Below are 22,471 nucleotides of genomic sequence, written 5' to 3'. Positions count from 1 at the left end.
ACAAAGACGATTGGTCTTTTAAAAAGAGAATTAAACCCTCCGCTAAAAAATATTTTTCATGTAAGATGTAGTTGTCACATTTTAAACTTAGTTGTTAAAGATGGTCTTGTGCGTTTTGACGATTCTATTCAAAAAGTTAGAGAGGCGGTTGTGTTTCTTTTTTGTAATGCTAATAGAGAAAGATTTAGAGATTTTAAGAATTGTTGTGTGGAAAATAACCTTAGACCTAAAAAAATTCAAGTAGAAATTGAGATTACGTGGAACTACACTTATATTATGCTACAACAAGCATATGAGTATAGTATTCCCATACAACAAGTTCACAACAAATATAATATTAATAGTGATGATTGGTTAAATTTTACGCATTGGGAAGATGTTAAGGAATGTGTTGAACTCTTAGAAATTTTTTATAATGCAACTTTTGCTTTTTCTAATCAAATCTATCCCACGGTAATCGGAATTTTAGCCTACTTAGCAGAAATAGCTAGAGTTTTACAAGAGTATAAATATAAACCCGGTTATCAAGAGGCTATTTTTGATATGACAACAAAATTTAAGAAGTATTTTTTTTCCATCCCAACTTTATTTATATTGGGTTCTCTTTTAAATCCTTGTTTAAAAGTGTCTTATACTAAAGCATTGGTTGGTCAAATTTATACATTTTTAGAAATTGAAGAGGGAGTTCAACCATCTTTAGCTGAAGCCGAACTCGCTATTGATGACGAGTTTAGAAAAGTTTTTACTCATTATTCTAATTTGGAAGAATATGCTACACCCGTTGCTCCACGCCCTACTACTTCTCAAAGTAGCAAAAAGGGCTTGTCAGGTTTAAAAGTTTTACATTCACATCCAACTCCTTCTTGTAGTGCAAACTTTGAGGAATATCACTTTTATTTGATGCAGCCAAATGTGGATATCAAGGAACTAGATGAGTTGGACGTCTTAGCATGGTGGAAGAAATACAAGGCAAGTCATCCGATACTCTCAAGAATGACTCGAGATATCCTTACGGTTCAGGACAACAAATTGGAGACCATTGACACTCATTATCCGGCTTTAGCTTACAAGTACTAGTGTGCATTCGCGATTGGATTAGATCGGAGCGACGCAACCAAAACTTAGAAGCGGAGGAAGGCGAAGAGGAAGAGATTGAAGATTTGATAGCAAGTGGACGGATCAAATGGAAGACGTTGAAGATATCTCCATGGACGAATATGATATGGGGAAAATTAACCAAATGATTGAGAATTGGTGATTTTATTATTCTACTATTTCTTTGCAACTCATGTATTATTTGCAAGTTAAAAAAAATTACAACTTACAAATAAATGTTATCCAAGAATGAATAAAATATATGGCTCATCGAGCTTTCTTCTATTTACTTGTGTTCATATTTTTACTTATATTAAGTTAGGAATATACCTAAAATATACTAAGAATATACTTATAATATACATCTACTTAAATTAAAAACTAGAAAGTTATATACTTGAAAAATAACTAAAATATACTAAGAATATACTTATAATATATAGTATACATATAACTTAAACACACACACAGATATATATATATGTAAGTTACATAACCTAAGTATATTGATATATATAAGTATATTCTTACTATATTTTAGGTATATGTAGTATAACTTAAGCATATACCCTAAACCGCACGGCGTTCCTAAGTTGATGAACAAGGCTAATAGTGATTAGTAATAAAGAAACAAAGTTCCAATGACCTTTTTGATAGTGAATTTGATCCGAGTAATCATCATCAAAGAAGACTTTAGCAAATTGCAAGTATCAAACCATTTCATCAAGGATGATTCACTCTTTCATGAAACCATGGGTAACGACTATCCAAAGAGAGATATATAATATAATAATACAAAGAAAACCAAGTTTCAAATTGACAGGAGATCTAATGTCTTGACTCTTCTAAACCTCGCATTTCCCAAAATTGCTTCTTCTTCTCTAAATTTAGAAAAAATATGGAGGATGGAGATGACTGGATAGCCCCTGATAAGGTTTACCACGTTCTTTTCTGCTTCTTCATTGCTATGATTACGACTGTTCTGGCAGAAAGAGCTCGGTACCCTTTCATCCGGAGAAGGAGCATCTTGATCGGATCCATAGTCTCCCTCGCTGCCGGCGCCGCTAAGGAGGTCGCCGACGAATTAGGTTATTTCAGGTCAGCAGGTGCGTCTACCAAGGATGCTGTTGCCGATGTCTTTGGCACTCTTATCGCTGCTTTCGCTTTATCTCTCTATAAAAAATCATCCTTCATTCACCGCACAACCGATCAATCCCTTCAAGCTAAAGCACTCCAGATGGTTTAATCCGTTACTCGACTTAAATGGATCATTCAATTTGGTACTTCACCACACTCAAATTTCTTTGTTTAAATGTTTTTCAATTTTTGAACTGGAAAATGTTTGTTTTTTCTTTTTTTATTTAGGAAAACCTAGACTAGAGATTAATTGACTCTAACAGAGAGATGTAATGGGAGTTCTAATGCAAACAATGTAGAACTTTTAACCTACATACTCATGAACAAGTGAGTCATATGAAGTAGATAAAAATAAATTAGTCGCAGAAAGATTGAATCCTAACGTTATGGCAGCAGTAGACTTACCATTAGGGCAAGCTTGTAAGCATTACGTGAATTACAACAACAACATACCCATGTAATCCCAAAAGTGGGGTCTCGGGAGGGTAGAGTTTACGCACATCTTAGACCTACCTTGGGAGGTAGAGAGGTTGTTTCCGATAGAATCTCGGCATAAGCATTACGTCAATTGTTTTTGTTTTTCTCTGTTAGGAACTTCATGAGTACTTTGCCCTTGGGAGCAGCTCATATATAAACATACTTGCATTTAAATTACTTTCACAATTGTATACCATTTTACTGTAAATCTTCTGTCTTTCCATTATTGGTTTTTCCTTCAAATATTGAAATCATATTTTTATCTAATTGTCATTTCAATCCATGACTTAATTATATGCATATCACTGTTGGTAGAATAGTTGTTATTTCAGTTATTTGAACTTTGGATCTTTTTTCTGCTTGCTTATTTGTCCCAAGCGAAATAGCCAAATCTACCAAAGAAAGCAGATTTTGGCCTTCTTTGTTTCTGTTTTTTTTTTTTTATTATTTTTTTTTATAGTACCTCTTTTAGAAGATAGTTGAATTTTCTTTTCACACGGATTTAGCATTCAAGTGACATAGCAAGTAAAGCATCCTTCTTTTTTGGAGGATGAGATAATTGTTATTGAAATTTTGAGTTATTGAATATGTGAAGATCTTAGTGGCTTAAGATTGAGCAATTTATTTGTCAGCCTCCAACTAGTTATCTGTTTCCTTTGCTGCACATCACCTTGTTATTACATTTAGTAATTTCAGAGATATCTAAGGTCAACGATCAATACCGAAACATGTTTATAAAAGGAAAATAGAAGTGTTGGTGAAAATTTTAATAGTTAAATCGGCATTGCACAAGTAGAAGTAACAGTTTCATGTCAGGTCGAACTCAATACGGAGAGTTTATTTCAGTTATGCAGCGCTCTAATTGCAGAAGGAAAACTTTTAATATGATAATAAGCTGGATTTCCCTGTGCCAAATTGGCAGTACTTTAATGATGAACAATATCTCTTTCTCTTTTGATAGTCCAATGGATGAACAATATTTTCGTGTTTTGCATCTGTTTCAGTGCAATTTAGTTGGCTTCCTAATTATACACGATGGCTGAAATTTTCAAAGAAGAGAGCCACGCAGTAAAATGGCGTAGGAGACAAAGCATGAAATAAGAGTCTAGTCTCTCAGCTGCACTTCATACCCCTCCAAGATTTCAGAAGAAGAAAAATAATTCACTTCACGTGGCACTATTTCTGTGAATGTAAAACACATATTATACAGAAATCTCTTCTACAATCCTGTAAAAAAGTCACAAATTCTTAACATCGGATAAGTTGCTAATAGTGGGCCTTTTCAAACTTAGGCACCACAGACCACAGTCATTCCTTTCTTTCCTTTCTCCGTTCGTTGCTCCAATCTGTTCTTTGATAAGTTATATTTTGCTCAAAATCTGTACATTTGGAGAGTGGAAAGATTTTTTTTACTCAGCCACCCTTGCCTTCCAGATGTTATTACATTCATAAACTGCACACCATCGACTAAAATAGGTGATTATCACGGTTTGATGATGTTACTGATGAATCACCTTCTGAAACTATGTTCGGGTGAAGGCTTCGCATGATTATTGCCATCTTCATCAGGCAGTTTGACTGCAGAGTAAACACCTGCCCCAGTGAGAGCGCCAAGAAACGGAGCAGTCAGGTAGACCCAAATGGCTTTATAGTTTCCTACTGCTACTGCTGGTCCCAGGGTTCTCACTGGATTCATTGAAGCCCCACTTGTCTCCCTAAAGCCAAGAAAATACAAATTGTGAGGAAGACAGTTAAATGGGCTATTATTTTCTTCACAAGCTACGTAGTCATTCCTGTGGAATTGGGCTGTCATTACTTCTTTTTTCTGTATGTACTACTTCATAGTTCATTCACTTTTATGTCAAATCATTGTTTGAACAGGTATAAACTATACTAGTTTAAATTGTGTTATAGTACATATGTAGGGGCGGTGTAAATATATTGAAATAATTGTTGAAAAGATGTTTTAAGAATTATTAATTATAAATTGTTTCTAGTGCTTGAGAAAGTTGGAAAAGTTAATATTACTAGAAAATGGTTTTAAGTGGAGATATTTTTTTTAATAAAGTGTGACGTATATAGGAAAAGAGGGAGTATTTTATTCAAGTAAGCTGTCTACTTTATGCACCAAAGTCCTAAAGTAACTAATAAAGCGTCCATTAAGCACGAACAGACCCGTTACCAAGTACATGGATCTTCATCCAGTGGGACTTTGTCCATCAACATGAAAAGCGGTCAAAGAAATAAATGGCTACTCAATCCTGATTGAAGATCTTCTCTTTGCAATAAAAGAGTGTGGTGTGAGGATATAATTTCTCACCCAACATTCCCCTTAATGGGTCTTACACGACACAAATTTAGATTAGTCAGACCACTTAATCTTAAATACCTGATATATGATGAAGATATCATCGCATAATAGTGGCCACCCTAAAGGGGTAGAAAGCTCTATGACGATACCACTTCATCATTTTTAGGCATTCCATAACTCAGGAGACTCTATGAGTAGCCAAACGAAAACGAAAAATGTGATTGTTGTTACTTGTTTTTTCAAATGATAGTATGTCACTAGGCTGTGCCCGTGAGAAGGCCGGCGTTTAAATTGTTCATGAGGTTGAACATCTTGACTCGTAAATATGCAGATAAATACATGGAGTCTCTTCACCAAATTGTACTAGGAGCAGCAAAAACTCAATGAACACACTTAAGATGCAAAATTAACGGGACATGCTAAGCTTAAACAGAGCAAGAGTTGCAGATAATTACCCGGCAATTAGTATGTTGAGCATGACAGTGGCTCCTACTGCAATTCCTGCATGCTTTCCCACCTGGAGTTTGCCAAGAAAGACGATAATGGTGATGCGAGTAACTTTTTCGCTTAGATAATCTCACAACTAGATGTAGATCTCGGACCTATGAATGGGGATATTTCCGAAACTCACACAGAAAAAAGGAAGTGAGTTAGACCAAAAAAGAAGTGACTACTACTATTTAATAAGGATCTAGACACAAATTAAATAGGCATTGGTATGTGATTTTTGTTATTTATTTGTGTCGCTTTCGTTATTTGCATTTCCATATCGCTTTGGATTTCTTAGCCTTATCTGACCTCTTTTTATGCTTTTTATTGAGCCGAGGGTCTTTCGGAAACAGCCGTCCTACCTTGATAGGAGTAAGGTCTGCGTACACTCTACCCTCCCCAGACCCCACGTTGTGGGATTTCACTGGGTTGTTGTTGTTGTTGTTGTTGTATGTGATTTTTGTCCAACGGACGAAGTAGCCAAGCATAGAACAAAGAAACCAGAGAGTAAATGCTTACAGCTCTAGTATCGGTAGCCGCTGCAGTGACAACAAACATGAGATTAAAGCTGATGATGAACTCCAAAGCAAAAGCTTGAACATAACTACCAGAAGGAACAGTGACTCCACCACTCATTATTGGGTGCAAAACTACTTTGAGTGTGAATGCAGCACATAATGATGCTATAATTTGTGCTCCAATGTACACAGGAACCTGTATAACATAAAGATTAAAAGCACCTAACGACATAAACAAGAACCATAAGTTGAGTGGTACTAATAAAACAGAGTTTATAGTCAGTCAATACATGTTTCCAGGGGAAATGCTTGAGAGCAGCGAAAGAAATGGTCACAGCCGGGTTGAGATGGGCACCAGAGATGTGACCAGTTGACAGAATAACAATCATTACAGCGAGCCCTGTTGAGGCTGCCAGTCCAATTAAAGATTCAGAGCCTTGTTTCTTCTGGTTCATTATGGCTGTGGCTGTCCCAGAAAATATTAGTATTAGAGTACCTATAAACTCTGCTCCCACCTGAGACACAAATAAACCAATCGTCATATCAGTATTTTTTTTTATTAACAGATAGGCGGATGGGATTACAAGGTGGGAAAAGAACCCTGCTAACTAACTGAACTACTTAGATTCCCCTCTTCATATTAGTAGTTGCATTTGCATATAGAGGCTTATGTAGTATATAATCAATGAATTCAACTGAACTCGATGTTTTCGACAAAAGAAATTACACACTCCGATATGTTAAAAATCACTAAATTTTAAATAACCTGTAATTTCACTAGTTAATATAATTTCAAATCCTGAATCTATCTCTGTTTGTTTTCTCACCTTTCTAGCTAGGGAGACAGGAGCAGGAGGTAACGTGCATGAAACAGCCGGCAAGGTTCCATCTTCCGAGGCCCATGCTTCCATACCGAAGCATTTGCAGCTCTTGAGAAAGGATTTTATGCCCTTTTTTCTCTCATGATTGAAACTATCAAAGAGAGGAACACGGGGAGCTCCTGGATTTTCTGGTTCTGAAGGGGCTGACACACCTTCTTCAGGGTCCATGCTATTATTAGTAACTGGAAAAACAAGTACAAATAACAGCTAGACAAGTTTGAGTTAACTCTAGCTCCTTTGTCCTTGTGACTAGTGATCACAGTGAGCCTCCAATGAATACTATTTATATATAGTGCTAATTGCATCATCAGCCATTAAGAATGTTTGACTTGGATAATCCCAAGAGATGAGAGAAAGTTAGTGGATATTGAAAAGGGAAGTGGGATTTGCAAGTGGAAAAAGTGGGGCGCCAATCACAAACCTTTGCATTTGGAATTTAAAGGGTCGAAGCATTTGAACTCTAGACATCAGTCATGTATTTCCTGTTTCCCACTTGATCTTGTTATTAATTAACACAAGATCCTGTACCATACAATCATGCAGCTGACTATTTTGCTCCAGCTACGTAGCAGGTGTTTGGACATATAGATTGGTTGATATTTGTAAAAATAAAAATAGAATTTGAAGTGAAGTTGAAATTTTTTATTGCAGCAGTAGACTGAGCACCAGGGCAAGCCTTGCAAGCATTACGTGAATTGTTTTTGTTTTTCTCTGTTAGGATCTTCATGAGTACATTGCTCTTGGGAGCAGCTCCTATAGAAACATACATTGCATGTAAATTGCTTTCACAATTGGATGCCATTTCACTCTAAATCTTATGTCTTCAATAATTGATTTTTCTTTCAAGTTTGAGATCATGTTTTTATCTAATTTTCATTTCATTGATGAATTAATTATATGCACATCACCCTCGGTAGAATAGTTGTCATTAGGACTTTGGATCTTGTTTCTGCTGTATTGTTTGTCCTAAGCTTAAGAGCCAAATCTACTAACGAAAGCAGATTTTGGACTTTTATTTTTATAGTACCTCTTTTAAAAAATATTCCCTCCATCCCAAAATAAGTGTCATCTTAGCAAAAAGCACGACCATTAAGAAATCTATAAATATAATGGCGAGTTTACTAAACTACCTCTATTTATTAGATGTTTTTTGAAAATTGAGCAATATTAAAGAGAAATGCTTCTTTAATGCTAAGGGCAAAGTCGAAAACACTTGTCAATTTTTGTCTTGAATTCTTAAGGTGACACTTATTTTGGGATAATTTTTTTTTTTTTTGCTAAGGTGACACTTTTTTTTTTTTTTTTTGATTTTTTTTGATAAAGGTAACATAAGGTGACACTTATTTTGGGACAGAGGGAGCAGTTGAATTTGCTTTTACATGGATTTAGCAGTCCAGTGACATACCAAGTAAATCATCCTTCTTTCTTGGATGACCAAGATAATTGAAAATTGAAAGTTATTGAATATGTGAAGATCTTAGTAGAATAAGATTGGACAAATTTATTTGCCAGCCTCCAACTTCTGATCTGTTTTCTTTGCTGCACATCACCTTGTTATTATATGTAGTAATCTCAGAGATCTCTGAGGTAAATGATCAATACTGAAACATGCTTATGAAAGGGAGAAAAAAAAAAGAAAAAAAAAGAAGTGTTGTTGGTAAAAATTAATAGTTAAATCAGCAGTGTACAAACAGAGGTAACAGTTTCATGCCAGGTTGAACTCAACACAGAAAGCAGCTCTCTGAATGCAGAAACAATTTTTTTTTAATATGATAATAAGTTGAATTCCCCTGTGCCAATTTGGCAATACTTTATGAATGAACAATACTTCTTTCTATTTTGGTAGTCTCATGGATAAACTATTCTGTCATATTTTGGATCTGTTGCAGCGCAATTTAGCTGGCTTCCTAATTATTTACCATGGCTGGAATTTTGAAGAAGAGAGCCGCGCACTGAAATGATGTAGGAGAAAAAGCATGGAACAAGAAACTACTCACTCAGCCGCACTTCATACCCCTCGAAGATCAGACAGATGAAGAAAAAAAGAAGAATTTCCACTTCATATGGCACTAGTTCTGTGAACGGAAACACATGTTATACAGAAATCTATTATACAATCCAGTAAAAACTAACCAATTCTACAAATCCCATAAATTTGCCTATAGTAGCTCTTCTCAAACATAGGCACCAATGCTCATTCCTTTCTTTCCTCTCTCCATCATTATATCCTGCTCTTATCCGTTCTTTGATAAGTTTTATCTTGCTCAAAATCTGTACATTTGGAGAGAGTGGAAAGATTTTGTTTTATTCAACCCACCCTTGCCTTACAGATGCTTTACATTCATAAAACTGCACACATCGACTAAAATAGGTGATTATCATGGTGTAATATTGTTACTGATGAATCACCTTCTGAAACTCTGTTCTAGTGAAGGCTTCGCATGATTACTGCTGTCTTCATCAGGCAGTTTGACAGCAGTGTAAACACCTGCCCCAACGAGAGCGCCAAGAATAGGAGCAGTGAGGTAGATCCAAATGGCTTTGTAGTTTCCTGCTGCTACTGCTGGTCCCAGGGTTCTTACTGGATTCATTGAAGCTCCAGTTGTCTCTCTAAAACACAAGAGATACCAATCGTGAGGAAGACCGTTAAATAGGCTATTACTTATTTTGTTTCACAAGCTATATCCACCGTCTAGATGTGATTCCTATGGAATTGGGCTCCCATAGTTGTTCATTTCATGTCTCATAATTGTTTGGATAGAATATAAACTACTAGTACTAGTTAAATTATGTGCTACAGTATGTATATAAGCAGGGGTGTAAAATATATTGAAATAGTTGTTGAAAACATTTTTTCAGAATTATTAGTTACTATAAAAAAAATTAATGTTTGAGAAAGTTGGTATGGTGTGTAGTTGTGGTATTATTAAAAGATGGTGTTAAGTGGAGATATTTTATATTTGAAACAAAAGTGTCACATAAAGAAGAAAGAAGGGAGTAAGCTGTCTAATTTATCCTAAAGTAACTTCTAAAGCTTCCATTTAGCTGGCAAATACACACTTTAGCTTAGTACATGGATCTTCATTCAGGGGACTTTATCCATCAGCATGGAAAGCACTCAAAGAAATAAATGGCTACTCAATCCTAATTGGAGATATTCCCTCTTCCACCATAACCCTTAAGCCTTAACCGAAGTCTTGAGTTTGAGCCATAATATGAAGAAAAAAAATGGCCCCTTATAGGTCTCATTCTACAAAGATTGATCAAATTAGTGAAACCACTTGATTTTGAATACCTGATTATGATGAAGATATCCGAATAAGAGGTGGAGCTAGAAGTTTGATTTTATAGGTTCTAGATTCTAAAAAAGGAACTTATTAGATTCTTGAAAAATTATTTAGGCATATTAAGTGAATTTTTTAACACAAATACAGGATATGCGCCAAAGCTACTAATTCTGTCGAACCCGTAATTAAAATGCTAGCTCCGCGCCTGATCCGGATGACCTCACCATTTCATTGCGAAACAATGCACCGTAAAGGGTAAGAAAGCCGTAATATGATACCTTTTCATGATTATGATTTTTAGGCAGTCTCAGGAGCCTATTATATTTTTAGCCAAAACCGAAAAGGATTGCTGTTACTTAGTAGATGATAGTATGTCACTAGGCTGAAAAAAAGCCGACCTTTAAAGTGGTTCTGTGGAATTGAACGTCTTGGCTCTTAAATATTCAGATAGTTACATAGGAGTAACTGATCTGCCTCTAAAGGAGCCGCAAAAGCTTAATGAACACTTTAAATGCAACATGGGCAAGTGAGGGTTGCTCAGTTGGTAAAGCACCTCCGCCCACGATCGTTAGGGCCAGGTTTCGAGTCACACTGGAGGGAAAGCGTGAAAACACTATAGATCCTCCAAGAGGGGGGGTGGGTGGGTGGCGAGAGAGGGTACAAAAGATGCAACATGAACAGCACATGGCTACAGGTTAAACAGAGCAAGAATTGCAGATAATTACCCAGCTATTAGTATGTTGAGCATGACAGTGGCTCCTACTGCAATTCCAGCAAGCTCTCCCACCTATAATTTGACAAGAAAGACGACTCTAGCTTAGATAACGGTGTAAATATCGGATGTGAGTAAAGTTTGCGATTGAATAAAGCAACAAACCACTATTTAATAAGGATCTGGAAACAAATTAAATAGGATGTGTAACTTTTGTCCAATTGACAAGTAGGAGCAGAGAAACCAGAAGAGAGTGAATGCTTACAGCTCTGGTGTCGGTGGCCACGGCAGTGACAACAAACATGAGATTAAAGCTGATGATGAACTCCAACGCAAAAGCTTGAACATAACTACCAGAAGGAACAGTGACTCCACCACCCATTATTGGGTGCAAAACCACCTTTAGTGTGAATGCAGCACATAATGATGCTATAATTTGTGCTCCAATATACACAGGAACCTGTCAAAAAGTAAAATTAACGCACTCGACAACTTAAACAAGAGCCATAAGTGAATTAAGTGGTACGGAGCAGGTAATAGTACATGTTTCCAGGGGAAATGCTTGAGAGCAGCAAAAGCAATGGTCAGAGCAGGGTTGAGATGGGCTCCAGAGATGTGGCCAGTTGACAGAATGACAATCATTACAGCCAGCCCACTCGAGGCAGCCAGTCCAATTAAGGTTTCAGAGCCTTGTGTCTTCTGGTTCACAATTGGTGTGGCTGTCCCTGCAAAGATTAGTATCAGAGTACCTATAAACTCTGCTCCCACCTGAAACATATAATACAAACCAATCTTCATATCAGCAGTTGCATTCGCCTATAAAGACAGTATATAATCAACAGGTTCAACTGAACTCAATGTTGATGTAATTTGAATTCTGAATATGGCTGTGTTTATTTTCTCACCTTTCTGGCTAGGGAGACAGGAGGAGGAGGTAACATGCATGAAACAGCGGGCAAGGTTCCTTCTTCCGTGGCCCATGCTTCGACACTGAAGCATTTACAGCTCTTAAGAAGGGATTTTTTGCCATTGCCGTTTTTTCTCTCGTGCTTTAATCCATCAAAGAGAGGAAAACTAGGAGTTCCTGGTGTTGCTGGTGTTGAAGGGGCTGACACACCTTCTTCAGGGTCCATCGTGACTATTGAGAACGAGTTAAATCAGATAGTTCTATTTCTCAAAGATAAAACTATTATTGTAAGGAAAAAACAAATACTCTAGAATTTATTAACAGCTAGACAAGCTTGAGTTAACTCTACTTTGTAATGTGTCTACTGACAGTGAGCCACCAATGCATGCTATTTATAGTAGTAATTGCATCATCAGCCATTAAGAATGTTTGACTTGGAGAATCCCAAGAGAGGAGAAAAAGTTAGTGGATGGAATTGAAAGATTGAAAAGGAAAGTGGGATTTGGAAGTGGAAAGTGGGGCACGAATCAAAAACCTTTGCATTTGGAATTTAAAGGAACTGAAGCATTGAACTCTAGACATCAGTCATTTTTTTTTCTATCCCTGCCCACTTGATCTTGTTATTAATTAACACAAGATCCTGTACCATACAATCATGGAGCTGACTATTTTGCTCCAGCTGCTTAGCAGGTGCTTGGATATGAATTGGTTGATATATCAAAAATGTAATATTTGAAGCAAGGGTAGATGTAGGCTTAGGCTACGGATTTTGATGAACTCGTTACTTTCGACTCAGGATCTAGCTATATATGTGAAACCTATTATAATATTACTAAGAAATACTTATATTTGAACCCATAATTTTTTACAGTATAATGAGTACAATGTTAAGATCTTAAATGTTTAACCCATTAAATTTAAATCTTGAGTCCGCCTCTGATTTGAAGTTAAGTTGAAAAAAAAAGTGTTTGAAAGTTAAATTTGTATTTGGATATGAAGACACGTTTAAAGTTTTGGGAGTAAAATCTTGGAAAAATTCCTAAAATCTGTTTTTCATATTTCAAATGAAACAGAAATAATGGACCTATTTGATAAACAAATACTTATATGAAATAATCTTGAAATATTATTTCAAAAAAGAAATAAAATTTATGGACACGTAGGTGTTTAGTTGTCCATGCTCCCATCTAAAGAATCACGGTAGGTGAATTGCTAGGAAGTGGCCAAAAATCAATCTATATACATTTTCCTTTAATAAAGTAAATCATTCTTTGAATTATTGTCATGATTGTTAGGAGAAAGGAAAAAGGAAACCCCCAAACCCCAAATCGACCTTGCTCCACAATGTGTATGGCTTGTTCTACTAACTTCCTTTAGGCATTCATTTACTTATAAAACATTTTGACGAGGTCATAACACCTAAAATTTTCACTTTAGGGAACCTAAATATTGATGAGGTCCTGACTCATATTTACGAAAATTAAGAACCCAAACCTATAGATTCCTAGAACTAACATTTAATTTGCAAGCATATGAGAGTCCCAAAGTACAACTTTAAATTATAGGAGGTCTTTAAGAATTATAACTTCTAATTAAGTGCTTCATTAAGCCGGAAGATGCTGGAACAAGTCACCTAGCAATATTCCATTTTTAGAGTTAGCGTTAATTACCACCAAGGGTCGTGGTGGATGAATAACATCCCTTCATCCTTAATTAAAAGTTTCGGATTCGAGTTCTAAGAATGAAAAGGTCCCAACAGGGTGCGTTTACCTTGTTAATGGGTCTTACGCAACACAAATCTGGACTAATCGGAGTTTCAAAATAGATACCAAATATCGAATAAGAAATATAAAAAATAAGGAAGGTCAGTGGAATGGAAGGCATCCACGCACATGCAGGATTTCATACTAAATCAAATATACTGCTTTTGGTAAAAACATTAACTGGAAATTTATACTAAAAGTGCATATAATGGCAGGGAATCTTTAATTAATGAATGTCAAAGCTTTTCCCAATCAACAACGTAGGCCTACTGCGTTCGAAGTGTAATACGGTTTGTCCTTTTCTTTTCTTCTCGGGTCTTCTCCTTCACTTCTTTTTTCTTTTTTCCATCTGTTTTTGGTGGCTCTCACTTCTCATTGCATCCACCATTTAAAGCGTGACCAAGTGCAATAAAAAAGAATGTCCCAGCATTATTCATTTAATTTCCAAACATAATCATTAAGCAAAAGAAGATCAGAAGAATCCATGGTCGTCTGTCAAATCAGTGAGTTTAGCACTTAATTGATAATGCTTTATGGCTTTTTAAAAATAATTAGACGGAATAAGTTCTATGTTGTACTCCATTAGGTTATACTAACAACTTTGTAGGTAGTATTTAACCAACAGAAGTTTGGGTGGGATGAACAGAATCTCTCCATCCTTAATTAGAGATTTTGAGTTCGAGTCTTGTACATAGAAAAATCTTGTTAGGAAGTGTTTTTTCCTTAAATAGTTCTTACGTGGCGTTAATCTGGATTAGCCAGGGCCTCAATGTAGAGGCCGGATACCCAATGGATCGGAAAACCCAAAAAAAAAAAAAAAAAAAGTTAGTAGGTGGTAAATGTAGATGGACTCATATATATACTGCAAGAAATAGATTTTTTTTTTTAATAAACGTGGCATGTTTGGGCTAGCTTGTAAGCATGTGCCGAGTAATTTTGTTCACAAAACTTGAGCAGATGGCTAGAAACTGAAATTTAAAGAAATTTGGCGTATTGTTTTCCAAAATCAAACGCAATATAATGTCAATAATGCATTTAAATATTGGTGGGATCTCCATGCCTCCCACTTTGGCTTTCTTATTTGGTACGTCATGAATATGAAGTCAACATACAAATTCTCTATAATCAAATATATTTAGCTGATGCTTCAAAAAAATGGCAAGGAATGGGTAATGGAATAGTTCTTCCAATATTTCCTTTAAGTCAATATTCTAAACATGTACCTCTCTTAGGAATTCAAACATTTATATATGTATCGAAAAAAAATTGTAGTTCTATTTGCACCGACTTCCCAACGAAAAATATTCAATTGAATTCTCTTTATTGCATGTGATTCCGCCACTGCCTCAAGCATTCAGATGAAGGCTTTGTACTAAATATATGTCAGCTTTTAGTAAATCATAAACTGGAAAGAAAACAATACTATCAAACATCAATAATGCAGGGAATATTTGTGTAATGAATAGTAAAGCTAACTTTTCTCTTCAACGACGTAGTCACACTGATCAAGTACTATAACAAGGTTTGTCTTTAGTCTTTCTTATTTTCCTTCTTTATTTTAGCATTATTTCTTCTCCTTTTTTCCTACAATTTTGGTGGTTCTCATTTCTCATTGCATCCATCATTTAAAGAGTGACAACTGCAATGAAAAAAAGTCATTGGCATAATTAATTTCCAGACATAATCATTAAACAAAAGAAGAATTGAAGAATTGACTCGTCATATTAATGGTGATAATTAGTCGGCCAGTTCAAGGGGAAAAAGGCAAGGAACTTTGAACAGGTGCGGTTGATGGTACAAAAGGAAGGATACCAGCATTAGGCCCCTTCAATTTTACAGCTTGTTTGAATGGTTGTTGCTATTGTGCCGGATTATTACTTTAAAACAATATTTATTTTGAATGTACACTGGATTTTGTTGTATTATACAGTTAAATATGTTGTTATATAATGAGAAAAAGTATTATTTATGTAGCAATTAATTTTGTGATCACGTATTTACGTTAACATTTTTTTCTCTTTTTGCCCTTACTTATTATTTAATAATTATATTTTATCATTTATCCTATTTTTTTTATAAGAAAGAACTCTACCTCGTATCCTACTCTTTCTCTCTTTTTTTTTTTTTTTTTTTTTGTAATATTGTTTTTATTCTTCGGATTTCTGGTATGTGGCATTATATAATATGAAATTAAAGGACGAGAACCGGTACAATTTATCCAGATTCTATATTTGTCAAAACAATACAGTACAATACAATACATTATATGAAACGATATGTAATAACCGTCCAAAGATTAAATACGTAAAAGACCATTGCATTAGTTGATCAATGTTTTTTTTTTCAAAAAAAAAGTTTAATGAGAAGGAAAATATCATTATTTATCTTCTGCTTCGTTAGGTAAAAATGATAATAATAATATATATCTCCAAATTCCTTTATTGCCACTCTCGAATACTAAGTCGCTAAAGGCGTGTGGATTTGTATACGGCTAGACATAGTAATAGATACTTGCAACATGGAGAAGATACAAACAAGTGAAGAAAAATATCGAATAGACAGTGAAAAGATTTTTATCTGATGGAGGAATAAAACTCAAAGTAAAGAACAAATTCTAGTGCTTCAGATATGAATGGTTCCTCTCTATGCCTTTTTGTTTTTCAGAATCACAGGCTAAACTATTAAGATGTGAAACCAATTAAAACAAATTCTTTAAGGAAACTGTCATTTCAAATGGACAGCGTCCTTCAAATTTAATGTTTCTTGTCTGCGATGAATTGGTATAAAATTTTAGGGGTGGGAAATAGAGTATAGACCTGCTTTTTAACACATGGAAAACAGCAAGAATCTGAGCACTCTTAATTGGATGGATTTCAAAATCTTTCATCGAACCAAGAGGTGAATTCAGAATTTAAAGTATTTTCTCCTATAACAATTACTTTAAATTAATATATAATAATAACTGATATTATTGGCATTATTCTATATTCAGCAATTCTATTGCTATTGTTGTTTCTTTTACTTTTGCTATCCTTATTATATTTTAACTGTCAGTACTTTTCTTTTCATTATAACCTTCGATTCTTGCATTTCTTTCAAATCTTTTCTGAAAAACATTTTTCTTTGAACCGAGGGTATATCGAAAACAACTTCTCTACCCCTTCCCCCCCCCCCCCCCCCTCCCCACACACACAAAGATAGAGGTAAAGTTTGCATACACTCATCGGCCCCAAACCCTACATGTGAAAATTTGGGTATGTTATTGTTGTTGTAGAGAATAATAACTGAGTTCATAATTAAATATTTATAAATATTTTAGACAAATTTAGAGTTTGAAGAAAAATTAATGCATTGACGTGAAACTGAAACATATAGTATATATTAATGCTACATCGCCTTGGATTGGAGAAATCGAACCCAAACGAATAGTGAATAGCTATGATGAGACAAGCGCCCACTCTAGCTAAGAACTTGGTTAAAATTAGTCATTATTAATATATTTGAAAAAAAAAAATCGCTAATAGACATGAGTGTTAAAGGTTGTCACTATCTGTGCATGTATCAAAGAAAAAGGGCTCTCTAGAAATAATGTGTCTTAACATAATTTTTTTAAAGAAATTGATAAGCAAGTACAAACACGTCTTGTAGATTAAATTCAATAAAAAATAGAATAACACTATGTGTTTCAATTGTAACAACTTAAACAGTTTATAGTTCTTTCATTATTCTTTTTCTAGATCAAGTGATCACGATAAAATGAGCATCAGTTCTAGCTACAAAGTTGACTAAAATTAGCAGCTAGTAGGACTAGTAGGAGAGTGTTATTATACGATGCGGAGCTAATATCGGTCCAAAACGTTAGGCTCAAGCTTGTCTTCTTATATGCACCTTTATTCATTCTTCATCTATACTGATAAGAAAGTTGTTCATCATCATCATGAAAAAGAGATGAAAAGGACAAACACAAAACTGAAAGGTACAATTCGCAGGAATGCCCTATTTTGGGGTGGTTTTAAATTTTTGTCCATTAAATTGGTGGTCTTTAATTTTTGTTCTTCGTTAGAACTTCTTGATTTCGGGTTCGAACCCCTGCTCAGTCAAAAATTTAAAAAATTTAGAGTTTTGGGTTCAAAATTCTGCCTTAAGCCTGAAGGTAAAATTCTACCTAAATGATTTACATTTTGTTTTGCATATTCTCAGCATGGAAAGTTGGCAACTCATCCATGCCTGTAAGACCTCGTACCTTTAAACTAAGCCGCGTCTATGACTCAAGGATCCCAGAAGCCAAAAAAGGGAGTTTAAGTTGAAAAAACATACTCAATTCTGCAGGTGGCATTCAATGGCCAGAGGGACGGACCGTTGATTGATCGATGGCTCATCAAAATGCACCGTCCCTAGAACCTCTTTTTGCAAACTCTCTGGACTTTCTCAAACTACTGACAGTACAGTCGAATCGACGAACCGTCAACAACCGTCAATGATGCACTATCCTTTCCACCGTACTTTCGCTTCAAAAAGTACACTTCTCTGATTCCCTCTAATTTGCACAAACGAAGATCCAATCGACGTATTGTCGACATGTTGACGGCCCATACTTACCCAGACTCAGACCGTCGAATAGCAAACAGTATAAATACGACACTTTATTCTAGAAAATCAGTTTTCACAAGTCCCAAGCTTTAGCACGAAGGTTTTCTCTTCTCAACCATCTCCTACATCAAAGTATGTCCTTTCCACGTATTTTCAGGGGATTCTATCATAGTATAATCAATTCCTAAGCGAATTCCACTATTCTTAACCTAGGGTTTTCAAGAAAATCCATCTGAAAGTTCAAGGTTCAAAGTTCAAGCTTTTGGAATTCTATTACAAGTTTTGGAGCATTTACAGGTATGTAGAGTTTCTATCTATGTGTAGGAACATCATTGTTCTTCTTAACGTCATGTTCCTCCATGATTATACGAATGTTTACCAAAAATAGGGTTTTAGCCATATTCATAATAATCCTAAATTCATGTACCATGATTTACCATGTTTGTATGATTACTTCATTTTGTATTCTTAATATTCCCTTTTGGTTATTCAGAATCTGTATGTAATCCATGAAAACCCCTACTTTGCATTCTATGGGTTCTTAAATGCAACATATGAACTTTTATGTTTATTTTCATGAACTTCTACATGTTTTCCATGTTTTCATACAAGTTATATTATATAGTATCTTCATGTTGTAATACAAGCAGGAATCACGTTTAAAGCAAGTTATATAATTCATGGGCTACTAAGCCAACCATATCTATGTTCATGTTTTGGGAGTTGTACAGATTACCGAGAAGGCTCAGACAGCCTGAAACTACGTATCCAGTGTAGGATAAGGATCGCTCCGCCCAGTTAGGACGATACCTTCATATTTACCCATTGTGGTTATTGGATCCATTCATGTTCATGTCTAGTACCCCGGCAAGGTACAAGATGGATTAGCTGATCGGCTAGAGATCAGACGCCATGTGTTCACGTAGTGGTTACATGTCGGTTATAATAATGCTCTCCCACATATATCTTTACAAACTGAATTTTTTTTACTCATGATACACATACATATTCATATCAGATAATATTCATGTTCATGTTCAGCTTACAATTTTAATTTCATTTTTATTATTCTCTCTCCTCCGCCCTCTCTCCCCTCTCACCTTCCCCCATAACGGTAAGTTTCAGGCCCCCCAACCCCGAACCCCATCCACCCCTCCAACCAAGCCACCCCAACCGGCGACCGACAACGACGACCACTACCACTGGTGAGATCTCTCTCTCTCCTCTGTTCTCTTCTCTTTCCTTCTCCCTTTTTTGTTTTTTTTCTCTCTTTTATTTCCTCTTCTACCCTGCGATCGGAAACCCTTCACCAGTAGGTTTCCGGTCAGTTTCTGCACATGTACTTAAGTTTTTTGGCAGTTCCTGGCGGTGAACAGTGATTCTGGCCAGTGAACAGTACTTTTCCGCAGAGAACAATATTTCCGGCGGCAAACTGAGATTTTTTGGTGGTGAACAGGTTTTATTTACTTGGAGTCAGTACCTCCAGTAGCCATTTCTCTGTCTTTTAGCCTTATAAATTTTTCCTACTCTTGCTAACTTGTGCTTTAGTATTGATCCTTTGTTTATCTTAGATTAACCTTTCACTAACATATATTTGCTTTACTGGCTTTGGTGAGGGATGGTAGACTAGGGTCACGTTCTCGGTTGGGGACGGGGGCTAGGGTTGGGGTGCTAAGGGGGTTGAGGGAGCTTTTAGGTTGAGAGTGGGGTCTTGGAATATTGGGACTTTATCGGGAAAGTCCATAGAGTTAGTTAAGATTCTTAAGAAGAGGAGGATTAATATTGCTTGCGTCCAAGAGACTAAATGGGTAGGACCTAAAGCTAAGGATGTAGACGGGTACAAGCTTTGGTTCTCGGGTAAGTCGAGGTATAGGAATGAGGTAGGGATCTTAGTAGATAGTGAGCTTATAGATCAGGTGGTAGAGGTTAGGAGGATCAATGACAGGATGATGACGATTAAGTTGGTCGTTGAAGGGTTCACCTTGAATATTATTAGTACTTACGCGCCGTAAGCGGGCTTGGACGAGGAGGAAAAAAGGCGCTTTTGGGAGGACTTGGACGAAGTGGTAGTCAGTATACCGCCTATTGAGAAGTTATTCATAGGAGGAGATTTCAATGGGCACACTCGGTCTGTTTCGAGGGGTTATGACGAGATGCATGGAGGATTTGACTTCGGGGACAGGAACGGTGGAGGAGTCTCACTCCTGGATTTCGTAAAGACTTTTGGATTGGTGGTAGCCAACTCGAGTTTTTCGATGAAGGAGGAGCACTTAGTGACCTTCCGTAGCTCGGTGGCTGCGATGCAGATAGATTTTTTGCTCCGTAGAAAAGATGATAAAGGCCTCTGTAAGGACAGCAAGGTCATTTCGAGTGAGAATCTTACGACCCAACATAAGCTATTAGTGATGAATTTGGAGATAAGGAGGAAGAAGAAGAAGAAGAGGGTCGTGGATGACCGACCGAGGATTAGGTGGGGGAGTTTGACTTTGTCTAGTGCCGTAGAGATGGGGGAGAAGTTGAGGGCTATGGGAACGTGGTATAGTAGGGGGGATGCGAGCAGTATATGGGATAGGACGGCCATTTGCATTAGGGAAGCAACTAGAGAGGTATTGGGAGTCTCAAAAGGCCGCCGTTGTAGGCGCAGAGGGGATTGATGGTGAAATGGAGAAGTCCAAATGAAGGTGGAAGCAAAGAAGCAGGCATATGTAAAGTTGGTAGATAGAAAGGATAACGAAGAAAAGCGGATAGTATGGCGAGAAAGGAGGCAAAGTTGATAGTTTCGGCGGCAAAAACGGCAACCTTTGAACGCCTTTATGCAGAACTAGAGGACAGAGGTGGGGATAAGAAGCTGTTTAGGCTTGTCAAGGCGAGAGATAGGAAGGCACGCGACTTGGATCAAGTGAAGTGCATCAAGGACGAGGATGGCAAAGTGTCGGTACAGGTAGCCCACATTAGACAGAGATGGCAGTCATACTTTCATGAACTCTTGAACGAAGGAGGGGACAGAGACATTGTGTTGGGAGATTTGGAGAACTCTGATAGGCGTCGCTACTTTGGATATTGTAGGAGTATAAAGGTTGAGGAGGTTAAGGGAGTTGTTCGTAGGATGCGCAGGGAAAGAGCGACCGGACGTGACGAGATTTCTGGGAAATTTTGGAAGAGTGCAGGCACGGTAGGCTTAGAGTGCCTGACTGGGTTGTTTAATGTCATTTTCAAGACAGCGAAGATGCCGGAAGAATAGAGGTGAAGTACAATGATTCCCTTGTACAAGAACAAGGGTGACATTTAAAGCTGCAACAACTATAGAGGTATCAAGCTGCTAAGTCACACTATGAAAGTGTGGGAAAGGGTGGCGGAAATGAGGGTGAGGAGAGGTGTTTCTATTTCAGAGAATTAGTTTGGATTCATGCCGGGGCGCTCGACTACAGAAGCCATTCATATTGTAAGGATATTGGTAGAGCGGTATAGGGAGCGGAAGAGGGACTTACAGATGGTATTCATTGACCTAGAAAAAGCCTACGACAAAGTGCCAAGAGAGGTCCTATGGAGATGCTTGGAGGCTAAAGGTGTACCTGTGGTGTACATTAGAGCGATAAAAGACATGTATGATGAAGCTAAAACCAGGGTAAGGATGGTAGGAAGAGACTCGGAGCACTTTCATGTTCTGATGAGGTTGCATCAGGGCTCAGCTCTTAGCCTGTTTCTATTAGCCTTGGTGATGGATGAATTGACATGACAAATACAAGGTGAGGTGCCTTGGTGTATATTGTTCGCGGATGACATAGTCTTGATTGACGAGATTCGCAGCGGAGTCAATGATAAGCTGGAGGGCTGGAGACAGACGTTGGAGTCTAAAGGATTTAAATTGAGTAGGACCAAGACAGAATACTTGGAGTGCAGGTTCAGTGGCATACCGCATGAGGCTGCAGAGGAAGTGAGGTTTGGTACCCAGGTCATTCGAAAGAAAGAAAGTTTCAAGTATCTCGGGTCTATTAAACAGGGAGATGGGGAAATCGACAATGATGTTTCACTTCGTATTGGTGCAGGGTGGATGAAATGGAGGCTCGCCTCCGGAGTGCTGTGTGATAAGAAAGTGCCACCAAAACTTAAAGGCAAGTTCTACAAAGTGGTGGTTAGACCGATTTTATTGTACGGGGCGAGGTGTTGGCTAGTCAAGAACTTTCACGTTCAGAAGATGAAAGTCACGGAAATGCAAATGCTGCGATGGATGTGTGGGCACACTAGGAGGGATAGAATTATGAATGAATATATCCAGGACAAGGTGGGAGTGGCATCGGTGTAGG

The 22,471-nt window shown here is 36.9% G+C and overlaps 3 protein-coding genes across 6 annotated transcripts; 1 reads left to right on the top strand and 2 right to left on the bottom strand.

Moving 5' to 3' along the window:
• Positions 1–1,684: 1,684 nt before the first annotated feature.
• LOC132633035 (uncharacterized) lies at positions 1,685–9,233 on the top strand. Of its 4 annotated transcripts, XR_009579527.1 has the most exons (3): positions 1,685–2,375; positions 5,352–5,565; positions 6,863–9,233. XR_009579527.1 is itself a non-coding variant. In XM_060349231.1 (2 exons), the coding sequence occupies exon 1, from the start codon at positions 1,994–1,996 to the stop codon at positions 2,339–2,341; it is 348 nt and encodes a 115-aa protein (XP_060205214.1). In that variant the 5' UTR covers positions 1,685–1,993; the 3' UTR covers positions 2,342–2,375; positions 5,352–5,777. The 4 variants fall into 4 exon arrangements, 3 of the variants coding, with proteins under 3 accessions (XP_060205214.1, XP_060205212.1, XP_060205211.1); XM_060349231.1 differs by lacking the exon at positions 6,863–9,233 and having other exon boundaries at positions 5,352–5,777; XM_060349229.1 differs by lacking the exon at positions 5,352–5,565 and having other exon boundaries at positions 1,686–2,375.
• On the bottom strand, positions 4,220–7,076 carry LOC132633034 (aquaporin NIP6-1-like). Its single transcript, XM_060349227.1, has 5 exons — positions 6,855–7,076; positions 6,318–6,542; positions 6,029–6,223; positions 5,476–5,537; positions 4,220–4,424 (listed from the first exon to the last, which is right to left on the bottom strand). Exons 1-5 carry the CDS (start codon positions 7,074–7,076, stop codon positions 4,220–4,222), a joined length of 909 nt encoding a protein of 302 aa, XP_060205210.1.
• Positions 8,942–12,399, bottom strand: LOC132633033 (aquaporin NIP6-1-like). The gene is made up of 5 exons (XM_060349226.1): positions 11,813–12,399; positions 11,451–11,675; positions 11,173–11,367; positions 10,921–10,982; positions 8,942–9,518 (listed from the first exon to the last, which is right to left on the bottom strand). The coding sequence occupies exons 1-5, from the start codon at positions 12,038–12,040 to the stop codon at positions 9,314–9,316; spliced, it is 915 nt and encodes a 304-aa protein (XP_060205209.1). The 5' UTR covers positions 12,041–12,399; the 3' UTR covers positions 8,942–9,313.
• Between the last annotated feature and the right edge of the window lie 10,072 nt (positions 12,400–22,471).

This window comes from Lycium barbarum, chromosome 3, assembly GCF_019175385.1.
Source record: "Lycium barbarum isolate Lr01 chromosome 3, ASM1917538v2, whole genome shotgun sequence".
Taxonomy (NCBI): Eukaryota; Viridiplantae; Streptophyta; class Magnoliopsida; order Solanales; family Solanaceae; genus Lycium; species Lycium barbarum.
This window is presented reverse-complemented; position numbering and strand designations above follow the sequence as displayed.

Bases quoted from the DNA above. Each gene is read 5' to 3' on its own strand.
- LOC132633033 (XM_060349226.1), bottom strand. From the start codon at position 12,040: ATGGACCCTGAAGAAGGTGTGTCAGCCCCTTCAACACCAGCAACACCA. The intron at 11,676-11,812 runs GTGAGAAAATAA...TATATGTTTCAG, and splicing joins CTGTCTCCCTAGCCAGAAAG to GTGGGAGCAGAGTTTATAGG. The intron at 11,368-11,450 runs GTACTATTACCT...ACTTTTTGACAG, and splicing joins AGCATTTCCCCTGGAAACAT to GTTCCTGTGTATATTGGAGC.
- LOC132633035 (XM_060349229.1), top strand. From the start codon at position 1,994: ATGGAGGATGGAGATGACTGGATAGCCCCTGATAAGGTTTACCACGTT.
- LOC132633034 (XM_060349227.1), bottom strand. From the start codon at position 7,076: ATGGACCCTGAAGAAGGTGTGTCAGCCCCTTCAGAACCAGAAAATCCA. The intron at 6,224-6,317 runs GTATTGACTGAC...TATGTTATACAG, and splicing joins AGCATTTCCCCTGGAAACAT to GTTCCTGTGTACATTGGAGC. The intron at 5,538-6,028 runs GTAAGCATTTAC...GGCAAACTCCAG, and splicing joins CGGCTACCGATACTAGAGCT to GTGGGAAAGCATGCAGGAAT.